This window comes from Littorina saxatilis, linkage group LG15 (genome assembly GCF_037325665.1).
Source record: "Littorina saxatilis isolate snail1 linkage group LG15, US_GU_Lsax_2.0, whole genome shotgun sequence".
NCBI lineage: Eukaryota > Metazoa > Mollusca > Gastropoda > Littorinimorpha > Littorinidae > Littorina > Littorina saxatilis.
In genome coordinates, this window is record NC_090259.1 from 37,332,536 (window position 1) to 37,351,490 (window position 18,955).

The window sequence follows — 18,955 nt, forward strand, 5'->3', positions numbered from 1 at the left end:
ATATGTGACCAAATGTGTCTCATGATGAAAGCATAACATGTGCCCCACATAATTTTTAAGTTTGAAACAGTTATCTTCCATAGTTCAGGGTCAAGGTCACTTCAAAATATGTATACAATCCAACTTTGAAGAGCTCCTGTGACCTTGACCTTGAAGCAAGGTAAACCAAACTGGTATCAAAAGATGGGGCTTACTTTGCCCTATATATCATATATAGGTGAGGTATTGAATCTCAAAAACTTCAGAGAAAATGGGAAAAATGTGAAAAATAGCTGTTTTTTAGGCAACATTTATGGCCCCTGCGACCTTGACCTTGAAGCAAGGTCAAGATGCTATGTATGTTTTTTGGGGCCTTGTCATCATACACCATCTTGCCAAATTTGGTACTGATAGACTGAATAGTGTCCAAGAAATATCCAACGTTAAAGTTTTCCGGCCGGCCGGACGGCCGGACGGCCGGACGACTCGGGTGAGTACATAGACTCACTTTTGCTTCGCATGTGAGTCAAAAATGAAAATGTTTTTGGATTTCAATTAAAAACAAATTATATGCTGTATCAAATGAGTCATTCTTCACTTATCGTGACTATCGCGGTACATCTCGTTCAAAGCCAAAAAACAATAATTTCAGATAATTAAAAAACAAAATCACATCATATCCGTGTTTTATCAATGTAAATGCATCGGTAGAAAATGGCACTATGGAAAAAAAAAATTGTTACTGTGGTTAATTTTGATTCAATTCCGATTTTAGTGCTGAAAATGGCGTCGGAAAATGGGAATGCGTACCCCTACTTCTGTAATCGCCCATTGCAATTAGTTTAAAGATAGCCAAACCCAAATGATTGACTGCATGTGATTGTCCAAGGTTAAAATAAATCAGCGGTATGTTCGAATGCTTTACTCTGCTTGCTTTTTGCCGTAAAATTGGGGTTTGAAATGGAGGTAACCTGCCTTCACGTGGCGTCACAAAATTCCTATCCACAGATTCAGGTCAAGCAGACGACACAATTATTGAACAAACAAAATTTTAATGAAAACTGACAAACATATGAAAGACACTCACATTTTTATTGAAAAACAAGAAATAAAATATTTCCAAAGACTTGTAATGTCTTGATTTGTGCTTGGTGTCACGTTTGTCACTCAGGTTACCAGAGTTTGTTTTTCAAGTTCTGTTTCGGTGATCGACAACTTGGCATGTTGTGAAGGGCCCCGAAACATGCATTATCAAACTCTACCCCAAACTTGATGACGTTTTGGGTCAAAAATAGTCACGTGGTGTGTTTTCTAAACCAAATTCGATGACGTGTCACACAACCGAGAACCAGTGTGCGCAGGTAACTTGTTGGACTCGGCCGAAACATCGCTTGATCGCCATTCATTTCGTTTCACAGGGTGCATCGGTAAGTTCACAAGAAGTGTTTTTCATGCTATAGGTAATCTATCTGAAGGCTCTGTTTTTACTAAGAAGCTGTATTTTTTAATATCAGTCAATTGACCACAAGTGCATTCGAATCCCTGCAGATTTTCCCAGTGTCACTTGTGATGCAGGTAGCAGGGAAACGCAGCGATCAGCGTTGTTTTTGTAGAAAACGTGTTAATTTTTTTAAATTCTGATTATTAAAGAAGAAGGAACTACCAGATACTTTTGTTTTTCATAACTTTTCTTTTATTGCTTTCTTTTCTCTCCCTGTTGTCTTTTTTAACCTGTGTTGTGCAGTGGCGTCACGCATCACACAGGTTACCTTTTTCATTTTATTATCACATTTTCTTTCAAGAACAGACTGTATTGTGTTCTACTTGCATCATTGCAAGGGTATGTGTGTGGAAATCATGTGAATAGTCAATGATAATGAGTGTAAAGAAATCAAGTCTTTGGTGAAAAAAAAAAGAAGCCTGGTAACCTGCACATGGCGTCACACTATTTCCTGCCTTGCAACCGTACGAGTTCCACTCATTACCATTAAACATGGTTCATATTGGTAGAAAAAGAAGTACTTCTATCCTATCAATGCTTATTACACAACTTGAGTGATTAAAAGTGGTATATTTCATGCTTTAGTGTCACAACATTATGCAGGTTACCAGAACCATGACCCCCCGACGAGAATGGAGTTTTTATCTAAGGTATCAAAGCTACCAATTTGCTGTTTGCATATTCAGGTAGTTGATGCACATGTCTTCAGATTGGCACTAATCGTTTTATTCTTATGACAAGTTTGATTTTTGGGGCCAATTCCCCTTTTTTGTCACAATAAGTGAAGAATGACTCAAATACATACACACACATGAAAAAACTCCCTTCACTATGTTCTATCTTCAAGAAAGTGATAATTGTCCGGGTCAACCAGACTTGAGGGTCATGTTGGAAGTTATGAAACCCCGTAAGTGTGTGAAATGTCAAAGATTTGGATTAATAAACATTCAAGAAATGGTTAATTCATTATTATTCACCAAAACGGCAGTGTGACCTTGACATTTGACAAAGGTCAACCAGACTTGGGTCATATCTGGAGGTTATCAAGTCTTGGAAGAGTGTGATTAGTTTCAAAGCTTCTCTTTTAAATTTGTTTGACACAATGACAACTTTCAATTTTTTTTTACTTAAACTTGTCCTTCTGTGACCTTGATATTTTGTCGAGAGGAACATCTTCATGATCTTGTATGCAAATACTCATATCTTCACTTTATGCCTGCATAGTGTGTACTTATCTAGAAACAGGCAGGTGAGTTTCATAGCACTTTCATAACAGAATCACAAATCTAATCAGAGCTAACACAAACTGTATATGCATGACCTGAGAAATGGATCATGAACAAACAATCAACTGTACCCACCTTTTTCTATAGTGGACAACAAAGGTGTTGACATCTGTACTTGGGGGTTGAAACACGTGTTCCCATCTCAGAAACACAGAATTCACAGACAACGCTTTGGCCTCCAGGAGTTTTGGAGGACGCGGGGGCTCTGAAGAGAGAAAAAAGCCCAATCGTTTCATCTTGCTATCTTAATTAAACCGAAACAGATATACAAGCTACAATGGGACCAGGGTTAGTTAGTTAGTTAACTGTTGCTTAATGGGTCCAGCGGACCATTTAGGCCAAATCAGGACCCCTGGGACCAGGGTGTGAGGACCCTCTGACGAGAAGACACCTCAAAAGAAAGGACACCTTCTTGGTCCATTATCATGCATGACCAAAATATACCTGTCATGACAGGCCACCTGCAATGTAGAGACACTTTTGGCCGGTCCCAAGGGCGTCCTTTTACTGCAGGTAGCACTGTACTTTGAATTTCATTTTATATAAAATACTTCACATCAACTTAAACTTCACCGACACAAATCCGCTCATGTATTGTCTACAAAGTAATGTCCAAAATAAAAAATTTTCTTTTACATCAGCATTGCATTTTTGTTTTTGTATTTAAACTTAAAAGTCTTTTCTTTATGGCTGGACAACTAAACCGGACTGGGCCCAGTTTGAAACAGAAATGGCGTGTGATTTGACTTACCTACAATGACAACACTGACATTGCCTCTGCAGCTTCCTGCGATGTTGGTCGCCACACACTCATAGACACCTGCACATGATTTGGAATGCATTTTCTGAGAACTGACATTGTGTGAAAATATTTTAACTGCGCACAACTTCACAATTCATGACAAACCCACCACAGACTGAGATCACAAAGCTAAAGATAGCAACGGTTGGTTGTTAGGCCAGATGAAAAGTCACTGCTCAAACACTTGGATAAAAGGACATGTAACTGCCTTTGCAATATCAAGAAATCTGCGAAAATAGAGTCTTACAATGGAGGTAAATTTACAGACATTATGAACAGAAAATCTAAAACAAATAAAGCCTTAAAAGGGAGGAACGTTATGAAATTTGGAGGGGAAGATAAACTGTAGATAGGATATTAATTAAGACTGTCCTGAGAATGGCAATTTTTTTTAAAAGAAATTGTTTGAATAATAAGCATAGGTATGCTTTTTTGTATCTGGCCCTTGCCCTAACGAGGGACTAATCTGAGAAAAGTAATCAAGGTCATTATAGCTCACTGCATAAGACACATTTACCTACCTTCATCGATCTTGGTGACAAACTTTACCAGCAGAGAAGCGGGCGTGGGGAAACTGACCCTGCTATTCAGGGTACCCTGCACACTGTTGCCGTCATGTACCCAGGAAATCCTGGGTGTAGGCACACCCTCAACCACGCACGTCAGGTTCAGAGAACGCTGAACGTCAACGCTCGTTTTGCCCACGATTTGCAGCACTTTTGGTTTCACTGAAACACATTGGATAATTATGCAGAAATGTGAACAAACGTGAAAATTAGTAGGCAGCTTAAAGACACAAGACACCATCTATATATATACGACTTGTGTCTGTGTGTTCGCGATGCACGCCCAAGGTTCTCGATGGATCTGTTTCAAATTTGGTGGCCATATTCAGGTACACCCCGGACACAACCTGCTCGATGAGATATTTCAACACGTGCTCTCAGCGCGCAGCGCTGAACCGATTTTGGTTTTTCTCTGGATCCATTCCCAGTAACTCTTCCTTATCTTCTCCAGTGTTTTCAGCGTTTATCTCCCTTCCTTCGTGTGGCGTCAATCCATATTCCCGTTTCTATTTTTAGAAGGTCACTGTCGACAACGCTCAATCCATATTCCCGTTATACTATTTTTACTCTTCTCCAGTGTTTTGCGCGTTTATCTCCCTTCCTTCGTGCGGTGCGCCGACAAAGCCGGCCTACACCCGGCAAAGCCGGGTCCCCGGCGCAGTCGGGTATTCGGCTCAACTTCTTCCCGGCGAAGCCATACCCGGCGAAGCGGGTATTCATCTTGTAAATAGATATACAGCGGACCCCCGCCCCCATCTCCAAAAATCGGTTAAATCAGAACTTATAAATGAGGGAGTCTTCGAATGGGGGTAAGTTCAGAGGTAATGAACTGAAAATCTGAAAAATCAAAGTCTTAAAAGGAGGCTGGTTGGAGGGGGGGCATAAGTGGATATTAAAATAAGGTTTCCAGTGTATTAAACATTAACATACCTTGAGTGCTAACAACTGCTGTTGACATGTCACTGCCGACATCATTTTGTGCCAGACAGGTGTACTGCCCTGAGTGTGCCCAGGTAAACACAGGTATCGTCACGGTTCTGTTGTCCTGAGAAAGCACAACCCCTCTCTCCGCGCTGGATGTTCCCTGGAAAGAAACAGTTGATAAACTAATGTTACTTGTCAATAACAAACTGAACTGTTGAGACATTGAACCAGTCTTATAATATGTGACCAGGCAGGTGCAATAGCCTAATGGATTAAACGTCTGTCTCCCATGTGGAAGACTGAGTGTTGAAACTCGGGCTGGGCCTGGTGGGTTAAGGGTGGAGAATTTGCTTCCTGCGATCTTTTGACGGAGCAAACCCAACCTCCATAGCTAAATGTTCACTTTTTCATGAGCAGTTTTTGGTTGTGTATCTTGTTTGTGCAGTGTAAAGATCAATTAGATCAAGGTTCTAGTGAGCCCAGCTGTTTTCACGAGAAGGAGTGTGCCTTTAAACGTTCCATAAACTATAACCGTTCCTGTTTTTCTAATCTCAGATCTTGTGTTTATAGATATTCAAAATCTTACATTGTGCAGCCAGAGTACCGAGGGAAAAGGATGACCTTGAACTTGGCATCTCAAGGTCAACGGTTTCCCAACAACCGCTGCAACTTGCTTCTCTCCTGTGTCAGCGGTAGGAGGCACTGAAAGACATATTCATTATATAAAAAGATGTAATGCTTTGTGTTTTATTTTAAAACTGCACCAGGTGATCTAGGCCATATTTTAATCTTGGCAGGTTGATGTGTTTATAGATACAACAACTGGTATCATTCAAACCAAAACAAAACAAAAGACTTGCAAAATGAGCACAAATGTGTTATTTGTTTTCTCTCCAACATACATTTTCTCTAACCACCACTACTGTTCTACACATTTTCCATCATATTTTCTTTTGTGGAAGCGTCTGTTTAACCAAGTCTGACAGCACAATCCGCTCTAGTCTGGTTTTTACCTGTTACATCCAGTGTGCCGTTGCTCCACGCAAATCCACCAGAGTTGTTTCCCTTGCAAGAGTAGCTGCCCCTGTCGTCAATGGAAACAGGGTCGATGTACAGCCCTGTGGTTAACAGTCTGTGTTTGGCGTCTCCTGTAACCAAAGTTCCGTCTGCGGAGAAAGCAAAGGAGAAGAAAGTAAATAGATGCCAATACATTTGTAAAAAATCTTCCATAAATGACATCTACACAAATGTCTCAAACAGTAATGGTACTAGTGGTTGCATATCTACAAAAGTACGAGCCAAGAATTATAAATAAATTTGCAAAAATTTTCCAGAATGACATCTTTAATGCAAATTCCTCAGTTACCGTGCAAACGGTCAAAAAATTCACAAGTCAGTGAGCCAAGGTGTTCAGGTTGAATTTAGCCACCTGCACTTCTGGCAGAATGAACGAGGTCTTTTACATGCCACGGTGGTGACGCATGGGTGGAACATGGATACCCTCTCTGAGTCATCACATAAAGTTGACCCATGTCCGATCCAACCTGGATTCGAACTCGTAACCCGAGGAGTGCAAGTCCAGCGCTCTACCAACTGCGCAACCAGTGGTACCTGTGCCCCAGGCCCCTCCAATGAGAGGACACCTCCCTTGAAAGGACACCTCCTATTGTCCCGAGTTTATTATCTCTACTGAAGCATACCTGTCATGAAAGGGCAGCTGCAATGTAGGAACACTTTTTGCTGGTGGCAAGGGTGTCCTTTCATCGCAGGTACCACTGTACCACACAAACTTCTTTGATATCTCGCGATTATGAATGTGCAGATACTCACTGTGGTACCATACAAACGCTGGCCCTGGGTCCCCATAGACAAAGCAGGGCAGAAGAATGGCATAGTTGACGGTGACACTTTTAGCTCCTAGAGACTTCAGAGTGACTGGAGGAACTGCCATGGAACCACAAACACTACAGATATGGAACAAGACTAGAACAAGATGAAAATATATACAGTAGAACCCCCCTTTTAAGACTCCCCCTTTTAAGACTCTCTCCCTTTTAAGACCCTGTTTTCTTAGATGTTATATTCATAATCTCTGTAAATATACCCCCATTTTAAGTCCCCTGCTTTTTAAGACCTAATTTTTTCAGATGTTTGGAGGTCTTAACTTAACGGATATATCCGACCCACTCATATGGTTCTATCTGACCAGGTACGGATATATCCGCTCAGACTGTTAGCTTCAGTTGCTTACTGTAACGTCGATCTAACGCCTGCATTCCAGCGTGTTGATACACAGTTACTACACAGTTACAACACTTACTACAAATCTGAGTGACCTGCTGCAGAAAGTGTTAAGGTTGTGTCTATTCTTCAAAACTTATTTTCTTCATTCTCTCTCTCCCTGTCAGTCATATTTTCGGTTGAAACCGGTTCTATTTTTATTGTGTCCGTCTTCGTATTGGGTGAGTTCATTTTCATTTTTATCTTGTTCGCAAACAGTACAGTTCATTTCTCCTTATTCAGGAGGCATCAGCAGTCTTCGTACATCGTCCATTGTTGTTACTCGATCATCTTTAACAGAAAACTTCTGCACTGCTAATAATTTTTCCCTGCAACACCAAATCCTTCAACAGCAAACAAAAAAGAACTCACCAATAACGGAAACGACAGCAGACGCACTTTTCTTCCCATAACTGTTTTCTGCAGTGCAGGTGTACAGGCCTTCCCATGACTTCCCCACGTTGTTGATCCACAGATCTTGTCCGTGATTTCTTCACAAAGGGAAAATAGAGATAAAAACACAACAACAACCAACCATAGAAAATCTAAAAATGTGGAAGAGCAGAAGGACAGATAATAATGCATAATATAGATATAGCGCATGTATCCAGGGTTTAACCCTGCTCAAAGCGCTGTACAATCAAAATACTACGACAACAAAACATTATTTAACGTGCAATCACATACATATCAATGAATAACACATCGCTCTATAAAACATTATCACAATCACACACATATCAATGAATAACACATTGCTCTATGAAACACTATCACAATCACACACATATCAATGAATAACACATTGCTCTATGAAACACTATCACAATCACACACATATCAATGAATAACACATTGCTCTATGAAACACTATCACAATCACACACATATCAATGAATAACACATTGCTCTATGAAACACTATCACAATCACACACACATCAATGAATAACACATTGCTCTAAGAAACATTATCACAAACACACACACACATCAATGAATAACACATTGCTCTAAGAAACATTATCACAAACACACACATATCAATGAATAACACATTGCTCTGTAAAACATTATCACAAACACACGCATGGGCACACACACGCACTACATAAAGCAAATTGCACAATAATACATTATCACAAACATTACGCACTCACGTGCCAATATCCCTGCGTTCTACTGGTCAATATGAAGCAAAGAAACAAGAAAACAAACTTTACTTTACTTTATTGTCCCAGTGCTAGGAAATTTGGGTTGCTTCCTCCCAGTGGAAAGCTAGCAGCAACAGAGTCGCGCTACCCAGGTGTGTGCGTGTTTAGGTGTAATCATCAACATGCACTTATGGCAGAATGACCGAGGTCTTTCACATGCCACAGTGGTGACACAGGGGTGGAACATGGATACCGTCTCAGAATGTGCACAGAAAGTTGACCTGTGTCTGTCCCGGCCTGGTTTCCGACCTGTGACCCTCAGATCACAAGCCCAGTGCTCTTCCAACTGAGCTACCAGGCCCCCCAATAACCAAACAAATCACCAAACAAACACTCACATGATGGACACATCAGCAGAGGTTTGAACCATGTCTGCATTGAACATCCAGAAGACCGACCGCACGGTGGCCAAGTCCACACGACACGTCAAGTGGAGTAGCGTGCCCTTGATCACCTGTGTGTTGATAGGGGGTTCTGTGATCACTGGAGCTCCTGAAATAAATTAACCAAAGCTTGATGTTAACCTCAAACAGCTTTAAATACAGTGGTACCTGCGCTGAAAGGACACCCTTGGGACCAGTTATGACAGGTATATTTTAGTAGAGATAATAGACAAAGAGAGGGCAGGTGTCCTTTCAAGGGAGGTGTCCTCTCATCGGAGGGGCCACACATCGCATGTACCACTCATATACAATGACAATTCTTTATTTTACGAGAATAATAAAATAAGCAGTGATCTGTTTTTTTGGTTTTTTTACAGATCTAGAAAAGACCTCCTTTCTGGTCAGATTTAAAGGTGATCTGTTTTCATCTTTTCTTTACTTCCACATTTCTTTATTCAGTTTCAGTATGCCTCAGATACTGAATAAAGCAACCAGTTCAAAAGCATTCAAATAAACACTTCATTTTCAATTTGCATCCGTCTGTATATATATATACAGTTATCTTGGTTCCTCTCAAGACGTCCTTTTCTCTTGTAATTTATTAATGAAGCCCCTAATCCTAATTTTGAATGGCTTGATGGATACATGCACAACCATCATACAGTGGAACCCCCCTTTTAAGACCCCCCAATTTCAGACTCCCTCCTTTTTAAGACCTTGTTTTCTCAGACTTTCTGTTCATAACCTCTGACCCCCATTTTAAGACTCCCTCCTTTTTAAGACCCAATTTACTCTGATTATTGGAGGCCTTAAAAGAGGGGTTCCACTGTACACCGACTGCTCAAACCAACATCATACACATCTTTCACCTTCCACAGTGAGTCGAGCAATGACGGATGTTCTACCGGTAGGAATGGTATTCCCGTTGGTGGCCACGCAGTAATAATCCCCTTCGTCCATCTCCTGCACGGAAAAGAAGTGCAGGTTTCTCTGCGTGCCGTTGTGCACCACTCTTGCGGCGAAGACTCCTGCACGCTCGACAAAGGGGGCGTAGTCTTTGTACCATGTGACCTCAGCGGGGGGAACGCTGGGGGGAGGCGTGCAGTGAAGCGTGGCCGGAGTTCCCGCCAAGGCACTCGTATGAGAAGGTTCTGTGGCGAAGTTCAGCTCTAGATCTAGAAGAAGAGAAAATATAAGCTTAAGTCCCTTAATCACCATGAAATCTAGTGCACAGAATTCCCAAATTATCTGTAACAAATGTTCAACACTGTTTCACTCAAGCTGGATGGCCACCATCAAACGAAAGTTTCCCTTCAAATCATATTTCCGCAGTTCCCTTAAAACGCACCTTTTTCGCGAATCCTTGTAAATTGTCCTTGCCATCTTTATAGACTGTTAGAGGTGAAGTTAGATTTGTTGTTTGAATGTGTCTTTTTTGTATAGTTGCTTCAGCTTTGATTGAGCTATAGGGTTCTGTATGAAATTTGCATTTAGTCTTTCTTTTTCTTGCTGAGTGTATGTACAGTCCAGAGAGGAGACGGACATGGCGTGAGCTTGTCCAGGGGGGGGTATATGAACATCTCAGTGGCAGGGGGATGGAAGCACTTGTTAATGAGTGGGAGTGTGTATGCGCGTGGTGTGCACGAGGATGTATGCACGTGAGTGATATTTGTAAATGTGTATTATTATAATATCATCTTTGTATTTATATTATTGAAATTGTTATATCTCGATGTACAGCGCTAAGAGCATAGTTAAATTTGTGAAGCGGCGCTATATAAGCTATCTTTATTATTATTATTATTATATTTTTCGAACAGCCTCGCAAGTAATCACTACAGAAACTCTTTGTCCCTGGGCGCTATTTAATGAGAAATTACCCAGTTCAGTTCACTTTCACGGCTCCACGTTCAAAAACAAAAGATATCTTTACCCACCAAGACAAAAACAGCACAATTCCGATCTCAAAATGTTTGACTATGGTGACTTCTTCAGGACAACATTTGGAGAAAGGAAAGTAAACAAAAAAGTGAAAACAAATAGCAGTGAACCCAAAAACAACAACTAGCAGTAATTAAAAAGGAGAGGGAAAGATCAAAACAAAACATACATTTACTGAATACAGTGGAATCCCCTTTCTTAAGGGCAGACACCACAGTGAAAAAAGTGATTTTTTTGTTCCCTGGTCATTTCCGTTTTCTTTCTGATTCTGGATTTTTAACCTCTTCTGGTTACTCTGATGTACTGATTTTAGATCAGAATTAATTCTTAACGGTCAAAACGGCTAAATGAACAATGTATGTGTATGCAATTGTGTATTGAACAAACACAAAACAGCAAAAAAATGCGTATGTTTGAGAGGTGACTGAGAGTCAAACACATCGCCAACGGTGGTCACTTTAGCATGACTGGAATGAGTTGTCTTTTCTTTGCTACGATCAGTTCATACCGCGGACAAAAGTCTTAGTCTTAAAAAGGAAGGAGTCTCAAAATGGGGGTAAATGTACAGAGGTTATGAACAGAAAACCTGAAACAATGGGTCTTAACAGGGAAAGAGTCTTAAATTGGGTCATGGAAGAGGGGTTCCACTATATACTTGAAATGAAACCGAGAATAATCCAAAACCAGCAGAAGAAGAAAACTCACAAGCCACAACGATGGAAATGTTGCCAGACTGTGCAATACCGACGCTGTTCTCGGCCTCACAAGAGTACACCCCTGCGGCAGCAGGCCGCACACTCGGCATTACCAGCGTGTCGTTGGACATAATTTTAAAATTGTAAATCTTGGGGTCTTCGATCAAAGCACCATCTTTGTACCAAGAGACGACAGGCGGAGGGTTGCCAATGGCCTTGCAGTCCAAAATGAGACGCTGAAACTCTCTGGCGACACGCTCTGGCGGAAAGTGCGTCAGGATCTGGGGTGGTACGTCCACGACTGTCAAAAATTGGAAACGGAAAAAATTAGGTGCTGATCATGATACAAAGACCTCCAAAAATCTCACAAGATCAGGTAATAACAAGTCGCGTAAGGCGAAAATACAATATTTAGTCAAGTAGCTGTCGAAGTCACAGAATGAAACCGAACGCAATGCCATTTTTCAGCAAGACCGTATACTCGTAGCATCGTCAGTCCACCGCTCATGGCAAAGGCAGTGAAATTGACAAGAAGAGCGGGGTAGTAGTTGCGCTAAGAAGGATAGCACGCTTTTCTGTACCTCTCTTTGTTTTAATTTTCTGAGCGTGTTTTTAATCCAAACATATCATATCTATATGTTTTTGGAATCAGGAACCGACAAGGAATAAGATGAAAGTGTTTTTAAATTGATTTGGACAATTTAATTTTGATAATAATTTTTATATATATATTTAATTTTCAGAGCTTGTTTTTAATCCGAATATAACATATTTATATGTTTTTGGAATCAGCAAATGATGGAGAATAAGATAAACGTAAATTTGGATCGTTTTATAAATTTTTATTTTTTTTTTACAATTTTCAGATTTTTAATGACCAAAGTCATTAATTAATTTTTAAGCCACCAAGCTGAAATGCAATACCGATGTCCGGGCTTCGTCGAAGATTACTTGACCAAAATTTCAACCAATTTGGTTGAAAAATGAGGGCGTGACAGTGCCGCCTCAACTTTCACGAAAAGCTGGATATGACGTCATCAAAGACATTTATCAAAAAAATGAAAAAAACGTTCGGGGATTTCATACCCAGGAACTCTCATGTCAAATTTCATAAAGATCGGTCCAGTAGTTTAGTCTGAATCGCTCTACACACACACACAGACACACACGCACACACGCACACACGCACACACACACGCACATACACCACGACCCTCGTTTCGATTCCCCCTCGATGTTAAAATATTTAGTCAAAACTTGACTAAATATAAAAAGGAGGGAGTCTTAAAATGGGGGTAATTTTTCAGAGGTTATGAACAGAAAAGTTTGAGAAAACAAGGTCTTAAAAAGGGGGGTTCCACTGTAGGAACATCACTGACAGGAAAATAGAAAGTGAACAATTTATTTCAAACTGAAAACTATTGGAGAAAACGAACTTCATTTCTCAAAACCCCTTCCTCTTTACCCTCTCCTCCAAACCATGTTTACCCCCATTTTAAGACTCCCTCCTTTTAAAGATCTGATTTCTCCAAATTTTGGAGGTCTTAAAAGGGAGGTTGAAATGTACACTTTGATTGAAACTCAGACTTTAAGGATGTGCTAATTCATGGGACAATGTACTCAAGAGCAAATAAGGAAAAAGAAATCATCATCCCTCCTTTCTGCCTTCACCTTTTTACATTAGCAGTACTCTGCACATGCAAAAGTCAAAACTAAGAGTCTTACTTTCTGGAGTGACGAAAGCAGGACGGCTTTTCACCGTTTCACCGGAGAGCGGATTTACCGCAACGCACTGAAACCACAGCGGATTTCCGTCCAAAACTCTGTACATCAGTTTCATAGAGATTTGGTCCGATAGCCCCGTGTGGTCAAAGTCTCCATAGGAGGCAGCAAACGTTCTGGCATTCTCGATCTTCCTGCCATTCTTCTCCCAGTGCACTATGGGATAGGGGGCGCTGCGGCCGGTGACGCACGTCAGAACAGCTTCCGACCCGATCGCTGCGCTTGCGTTTTCTGGCTGAAGGATGAAGTCTTTTATATCTGTATGGAAAACAGAAAATTATTCAAACAAAATACATGTACATGGAAAGGGTGGCCTCTGAAGAACAGTGTAACAGATAGAACATAACAAGCTCAAAGGTAACTTCTCATCTCTGCTCACTTGTAAATGTTTACACCAACACTATCAGCAGGCAACTGAAAGAAAAGAAGATGAAAACAATGGAACTCCCTCTCCCATAACATTCACCACATGGACTCAACCCCTGCCTTTAAAACCGCTTTAAAAACCCACCTGTTCAAACTCTATCTGGAATAATAGACAACTCTTTACCTGTCCTAAGAGATGGCTGTACATGATGTGTGTTGTGTCACAGTGGCACAATGTGTGTGTGTGTGTGTGTGTGTGTGTGTGTGTGTGTGTGTGTGTGTGTGTGTGTGTGTGTGTGCGCGCATGCGTGCGTGCGTGCGTGCGTGTGTGTGTGTGTGTGTTTTAAGTTGAGATTTTCCAATGTTCATTGTACATGATTTATTGTGAGTTGTGCATCTATTGCATGGTATTGTCCATAAGGGGATAATGTGTTGCTGTAAGTTTATTGTTACGTTATTTTGTTAGAATGTATATGTATTTCATTTATAAATTGCATGGTTTTATTCATAGTTAATATGTAAAGCGCGGAGAGAATAGTTTACTGTGGTTGGCGCTATATAAGCTGTCATTAATATATAATAAAGAAGGTTGTTTATTTACGCCGCGTCAACCCATGGAGGTTCGTTTCCCTTCTCAATTCACATGACAAGTCTCATGATGATGTTTGAAACTATTTACATTTTGGTCTATCACTGTCAAAAGAAAGTTCTAAAAACCTCATGTCTTTTCACACTTTAATTGTTACTTCAAATCTTGTTATAAATCTTGATTTGTTTGAAAAAAAATCAATATAATGTCGGAGGGACATCCCAGAAAAAAAACAAAGATGTAAAGCAAACGAGAAAAAGAAGCACTTGAGAGACCAACAACAACAGAAAACAGACAGACAGGCAATGTTTTAGTGCAGTGAGAGACCAACAACAACAGAAAACAGACAGACAGGCAATGTTTTAGTGCAGTGAGAGACCAACAACAACAGAAAACAGACAGACAGGCAATGTTTTAGTGCAGTGAGAGACCAACAACAACAGAAAACAGACAGACAGGCAATGTTTTAGTGCAGTGAGAGACCAACAACAACAGAAAACAGACAGACAGGCAATGTTTTAGTGCAGTGAGAGATCAACAACAACAACAGAAAACAGACAGACAGGCAATGTTTTAGTGCAGTGGAACTCCCATTTTAAGACTTCCTCCCTTTTCAGATTTTGGTTTTTCAGATTTTGTGTTCCCATAACCTCTTCAAACTTACCCCGATTTTAAGACTAACCTTTTAAGACCCAATTTTTGGAGATCTTAAAAATAATGGGCATGGAATGGGGTTCCACTGTATCAACAACAATTAATGTCAACTCACATTTCACCGCCATTTTCTCACTGCCTCCTTTTTAAGACCCACCAATTTTGGGAGATCTTAAAAAAAAGGGGGGGCGTTCCACTGTATCAACAACAATTATTGAATTAAGGTCAACTCACATGCAATGATCACCAGTGCAGACTCCTCCTCCCTCTCCACCTGTCCCCCCGCCCCCACCATCTCCACCACACAGGTGTACTCCCCCTCATCCTCCCTGTCCACGCCAGGCAAGAAGAGAGAATCATTCGCCATGCGTAGCGCTTTGGCCTGCACAGCCGATTGGTTGAACAGCCACGAGACAGAGATTTTGCCCCCTGACTGAGCCTCTTTCTGAACGTGACAATTGAGAACCAAATCTTGACCCAGAGCGGTGGGTGTGTTGAGTGGTTTGCTCAGCCATACTGGAAGGAAGAACGATTGAATTGAAGCTAACATATTTAGCCAGCTTCACACAAACACTCACTCACACAGAAACATACACAGGAGACCCCCCCCCCCTCCCCACCCAACACACATACACAAAGAAACATACACAAGAGCTGACACACACACACAGAAAAAGCTAACAGACATGCAAAGAGAAACACACACACACAATCATCCGCACACAAACACACACACACGTGAGAAATGTACACACAGAATCACATGCATGACACACAAAAGCACATATACACGCGAGAAATGTACACACAGAATCACATGCATGACACACAAACACACATATACACGCGAGAAATGTACACACAGAATCACATGCATGACACACAAACACACACACACGTGAGAAATGTACACACAGAATCACATGCATGACACACAAAAGCACACACACACATTCTAACACAGAGAAGAAAACACAAGCACATGCACACACGTACACACACACACACACTCAGGATAAACATGTAATTCATAATCATCAATACAGTGGTACCTGTAACATTTAGTGAAGTATTAGTATCCTGGACATACTGCACATTTCTTAACAGACAACCATACAGACAACCGCAGAACACATACTGACCTATTTGCGCTGTGACATGAAGAGTGGTAAACAGGACGAAGAGGAGAACAAGAGTGGTATGTACAAAGGTTGACCGCTGCATTCTGATCTGCAGCTCATCATCTGAAAAATATGAATTACAAATTATGCAGGTATTTATTTTCCCCTTCCCAGCAAAATCAGCTGTAAAAAATAGAGAGAGAGAGAGAGAGAGAGAGAGAGAGAGAGAGAGAGAGAGAGAGAGAGAGAGAGAGAGAGAGAGAGAGAGAGAGAGAGAGAGAGAGAGAGAGAGAGAGAGTCAGCCTCATATCCAATCACACACACACACATTATCAGTGTCATAGAATACAACTCATACTCACAGTCACATGTTCAACTTCAATAGTAATGAAACACACCCCTGTGAAGTTCTAAAACCTTATTACAAAGACGTACAAGTACAACCCCAATGATTTCCAAATCCTATTGTCAACTAAAAAAGACAGCACTTACAAACTCTGAAATAGTCAATCCAAATTCCAAAGTATTTTTTTTTTAGGTCATTCACAATTGGCTGTTATTGAAACAATATCCGACTGCCTGTGATTGTTGAGTATCAATCGCATTCACAATTTGCATGAAAACAATGTAACTGCTCCAAGAATATGTACACGTATTTCATTCACAACTGCAGGGCAATGTAATGAAACACAAAATCCCAGTAGTCTACCATAGATGTTTTTGTATCGCATTCACATAATTAACATAAAACTACAGCTGGCAAAACACACAAAACTATGTATTCACAGCCCACTGACATCAAGAGTCGCGTTAATTCCAAATTACTAGTATAGTAAAATTCCACACATGTACCAGATCAGCACCCTGTCATACATACCAGCGAACAGTTTACATGTACTTGACCCCCCCCCCCCCCCACCTCACAAATACAAGGTATCACTGTGTTTTAGACTTATTTTTGACTGGTTGGCACAACAACAGAGTAACTTACATCTGTCAGAGCCAGGATTAATACTTGTAATTGAACAGAAGTTATTTGTTACACGTTTTGATCATGGCCAGTGATATCACCGATTCACAATGCTGAAATGCAATCCCAGGAACAAAGATTTTTTTTATCGCATTCACAATTTCTGTAACAGTCCACAGCTGCCAACACACACAAACGATTCTGTTTACACTGTGCATTCATTTACCCACACTAGCAGCTAACTGCTAACTACTTTAACTACTGTAATGTCTACTGTGGACTCACAAGTCTGCGAGCCCTCTGTTCATAGAACAACATGCACCATAAAACACCTCTTTCACTCAGATATATATTATGCATGATGAATGTTCCATAACTGAGGTAGTCCATTCAGTTTCGTGTACTCCACTTTTGATTCACTGCCTGGAAAGGCCAATTAGAGAACTGCAGGATTCCTATGCTGGAAATGAAATGTATACTTATTTGCATACAGCTGCAAAATGTCATTATATATCCAGGTTCAGACACGCATGGACACTGATAATGATCGATGTATACATGTATCCTCGTACATGTCCACGCAATCTCTTTTGTCTTGACCTGTCTGCCCGTACACACACACACACACACACACACACACACACACACACACACACACACACACACACACACACACACGACATACACAAACACCGTGAAAGCATTGCTGCAAATCTGCCAACCGCGCCCCTTCCCCCTCTCCCACCAAAACTGAAAGCGTCTCAACCACTGAATCAAGTTTACCCTAGTATCGAAGGCTGTAGTGGGGCGATTCATAATTCCAGTGATGACGCTAATATTTTTTCAAACTGGTACACAAACTTTTATGATGAAAACTATCCAGAAAAAAAGGTAGGCTGGTCATTGGAACCAGTAAGAGTCCAACTTCTAGTACCGGTTTTGTTGTTTTACCAGTGAAAAAAACGATAGTTCTAAAAATCAACCGGTAGGTTATACCGGCAGCCAATTATTTTCCGGTATTTTCTCATTTCAATCGGTAAAATACCGGTAAACGCCAATATTGTAATTCATAGAAGTTGGAACCAAGATCAATCCTCCCCTCCCCCCCTCAAAACTGAAAGTGTCTCAACCACTAAACCACACCTCTCCCTAGTTTACCCTAGTATCGAAAGCTTCCGTGGATTGATTTATAATTCATAGAAGTTGGAGCCAAGATCAATCCCCCCCCTCCCCCTCAAAACTGAAAGTGTCTCAACCACTAAACCACACCTCTCCCCAGTTTTCCCTAGTATCGAATGCTGCAGTGGGGTGATTGTTAATTCATAGAAGTTGGAGCCAAGACCATTCTCTGGAGACTGCAACCCTGTCAATAATCTCAGGCCTGGCTTTTTCACTGCAAGATTACCGAGATGCTGCTTCTGACAAGATGCTTGTCTTGGTCAATATCACATTGTACTGGTCAACCTCTCTGTAAGGCAGTAGAGGAAGTAGGATTAGTAGGAGATCACAAAGTTTTGGGAGTAAATATCGATCATAATTTATCTTGGGCCCATCATATTCGGTCGTTGTGTAAATCCATGTTGAGGAAAATATATCAGTTGAACAGAATTAAAGAAATGTAAACACTTTCTTGATCAACACTCAAGGTTATTATTCATTAACGCATACATGTATACAAACCATCACAGATTATTGTTCAACCATCTGGGACTCTGCCAGTGCAAATATTTTAAAACCGTTGTATTGTCTACACAGACGAGCACTGAAACTAATTTTATTGAAACAATCCAGTTTAGTTTTTGACGATGATAAAAAACTAAGATTCTGCCTTTAAAAGAAAGATTTAAATTATATAAAGGCGTACTCCTTCACAAAATCCTTTCTGGTCGTGTACCACGTGCTT

At 40.7% G+C, this 18,955-nt stretch overlaps 1 protein-coding gene across 1 annotated transcript in view; it reads right to left on the reverse strand.

Annotated features, from left to right (window-relative positions):
- LOC138948007 (contactin-3-like) overlaps positions 1 to 18,955 on the reverse strand; it is a 62,755-nt gene that overhangs the window by 39,302 nt on the left and 4,498 nt on the right. The window contains exons 2-15 of the mRNA XM_070319535.1: positions 16,104 to 16,205; positions 15,196 to 15,477; positions 13,296 to 13,610; positions 11,581 to 11,871; positions 9,804 to 10,109; positions 8,890 to 9,043; positions 7,711 to 7,829; positions 6,889 to 7,002; positions 6,072 to 6,224; positions 5,645 to 5,760; positions 5,065 to 5,218; positions 4,090 to 4,296; positions 3,518 to 3,586; positions 2,842 to 2,971 (exon numbers count right to left, since the gene is read on the reverse strand). Of these exons, the coding sequence (XP_070175636.1) occupies positions 2,842 to 2,971; positions 3,518 to 3,586; positions 4,090 to 4,296; positions 5,065 to 5,218; positions 5,645 to 5,760; positions 6,072 to 6,224; positions 6,889 to 7,002; positions 7,711 to 7,829; positions 8,890 to 9,043; positions 9,804 to 10,109; positions 11,581 to 11,871; positions 13,296 to 13,610; positions 15,196 to 15,477; positions 16,104 to 16,185 (2,492 nt within the window). The 5' untranslated portion in view covers positions 16,186 to 16,205. The remainder of the gene's footprint in view (positions 1 to 2,841; positions 2,972 to 3,517; positions 3,587 to 4,089; positions 4,297 to 5,064; positions 5,219 to 5,644; positions 5,761 to 6,071; positions 6,225 to 6,888; positions 7,003 to 7,710; positions 7,830 to 8,889; positions 9,044 to 9,803; positions 10,110 to 11,580; positions 11,872 to 13,295; positions 13,611 to 15,195; positions 15,478 to 16,103; positions 16,206 to 18,955) is intronic.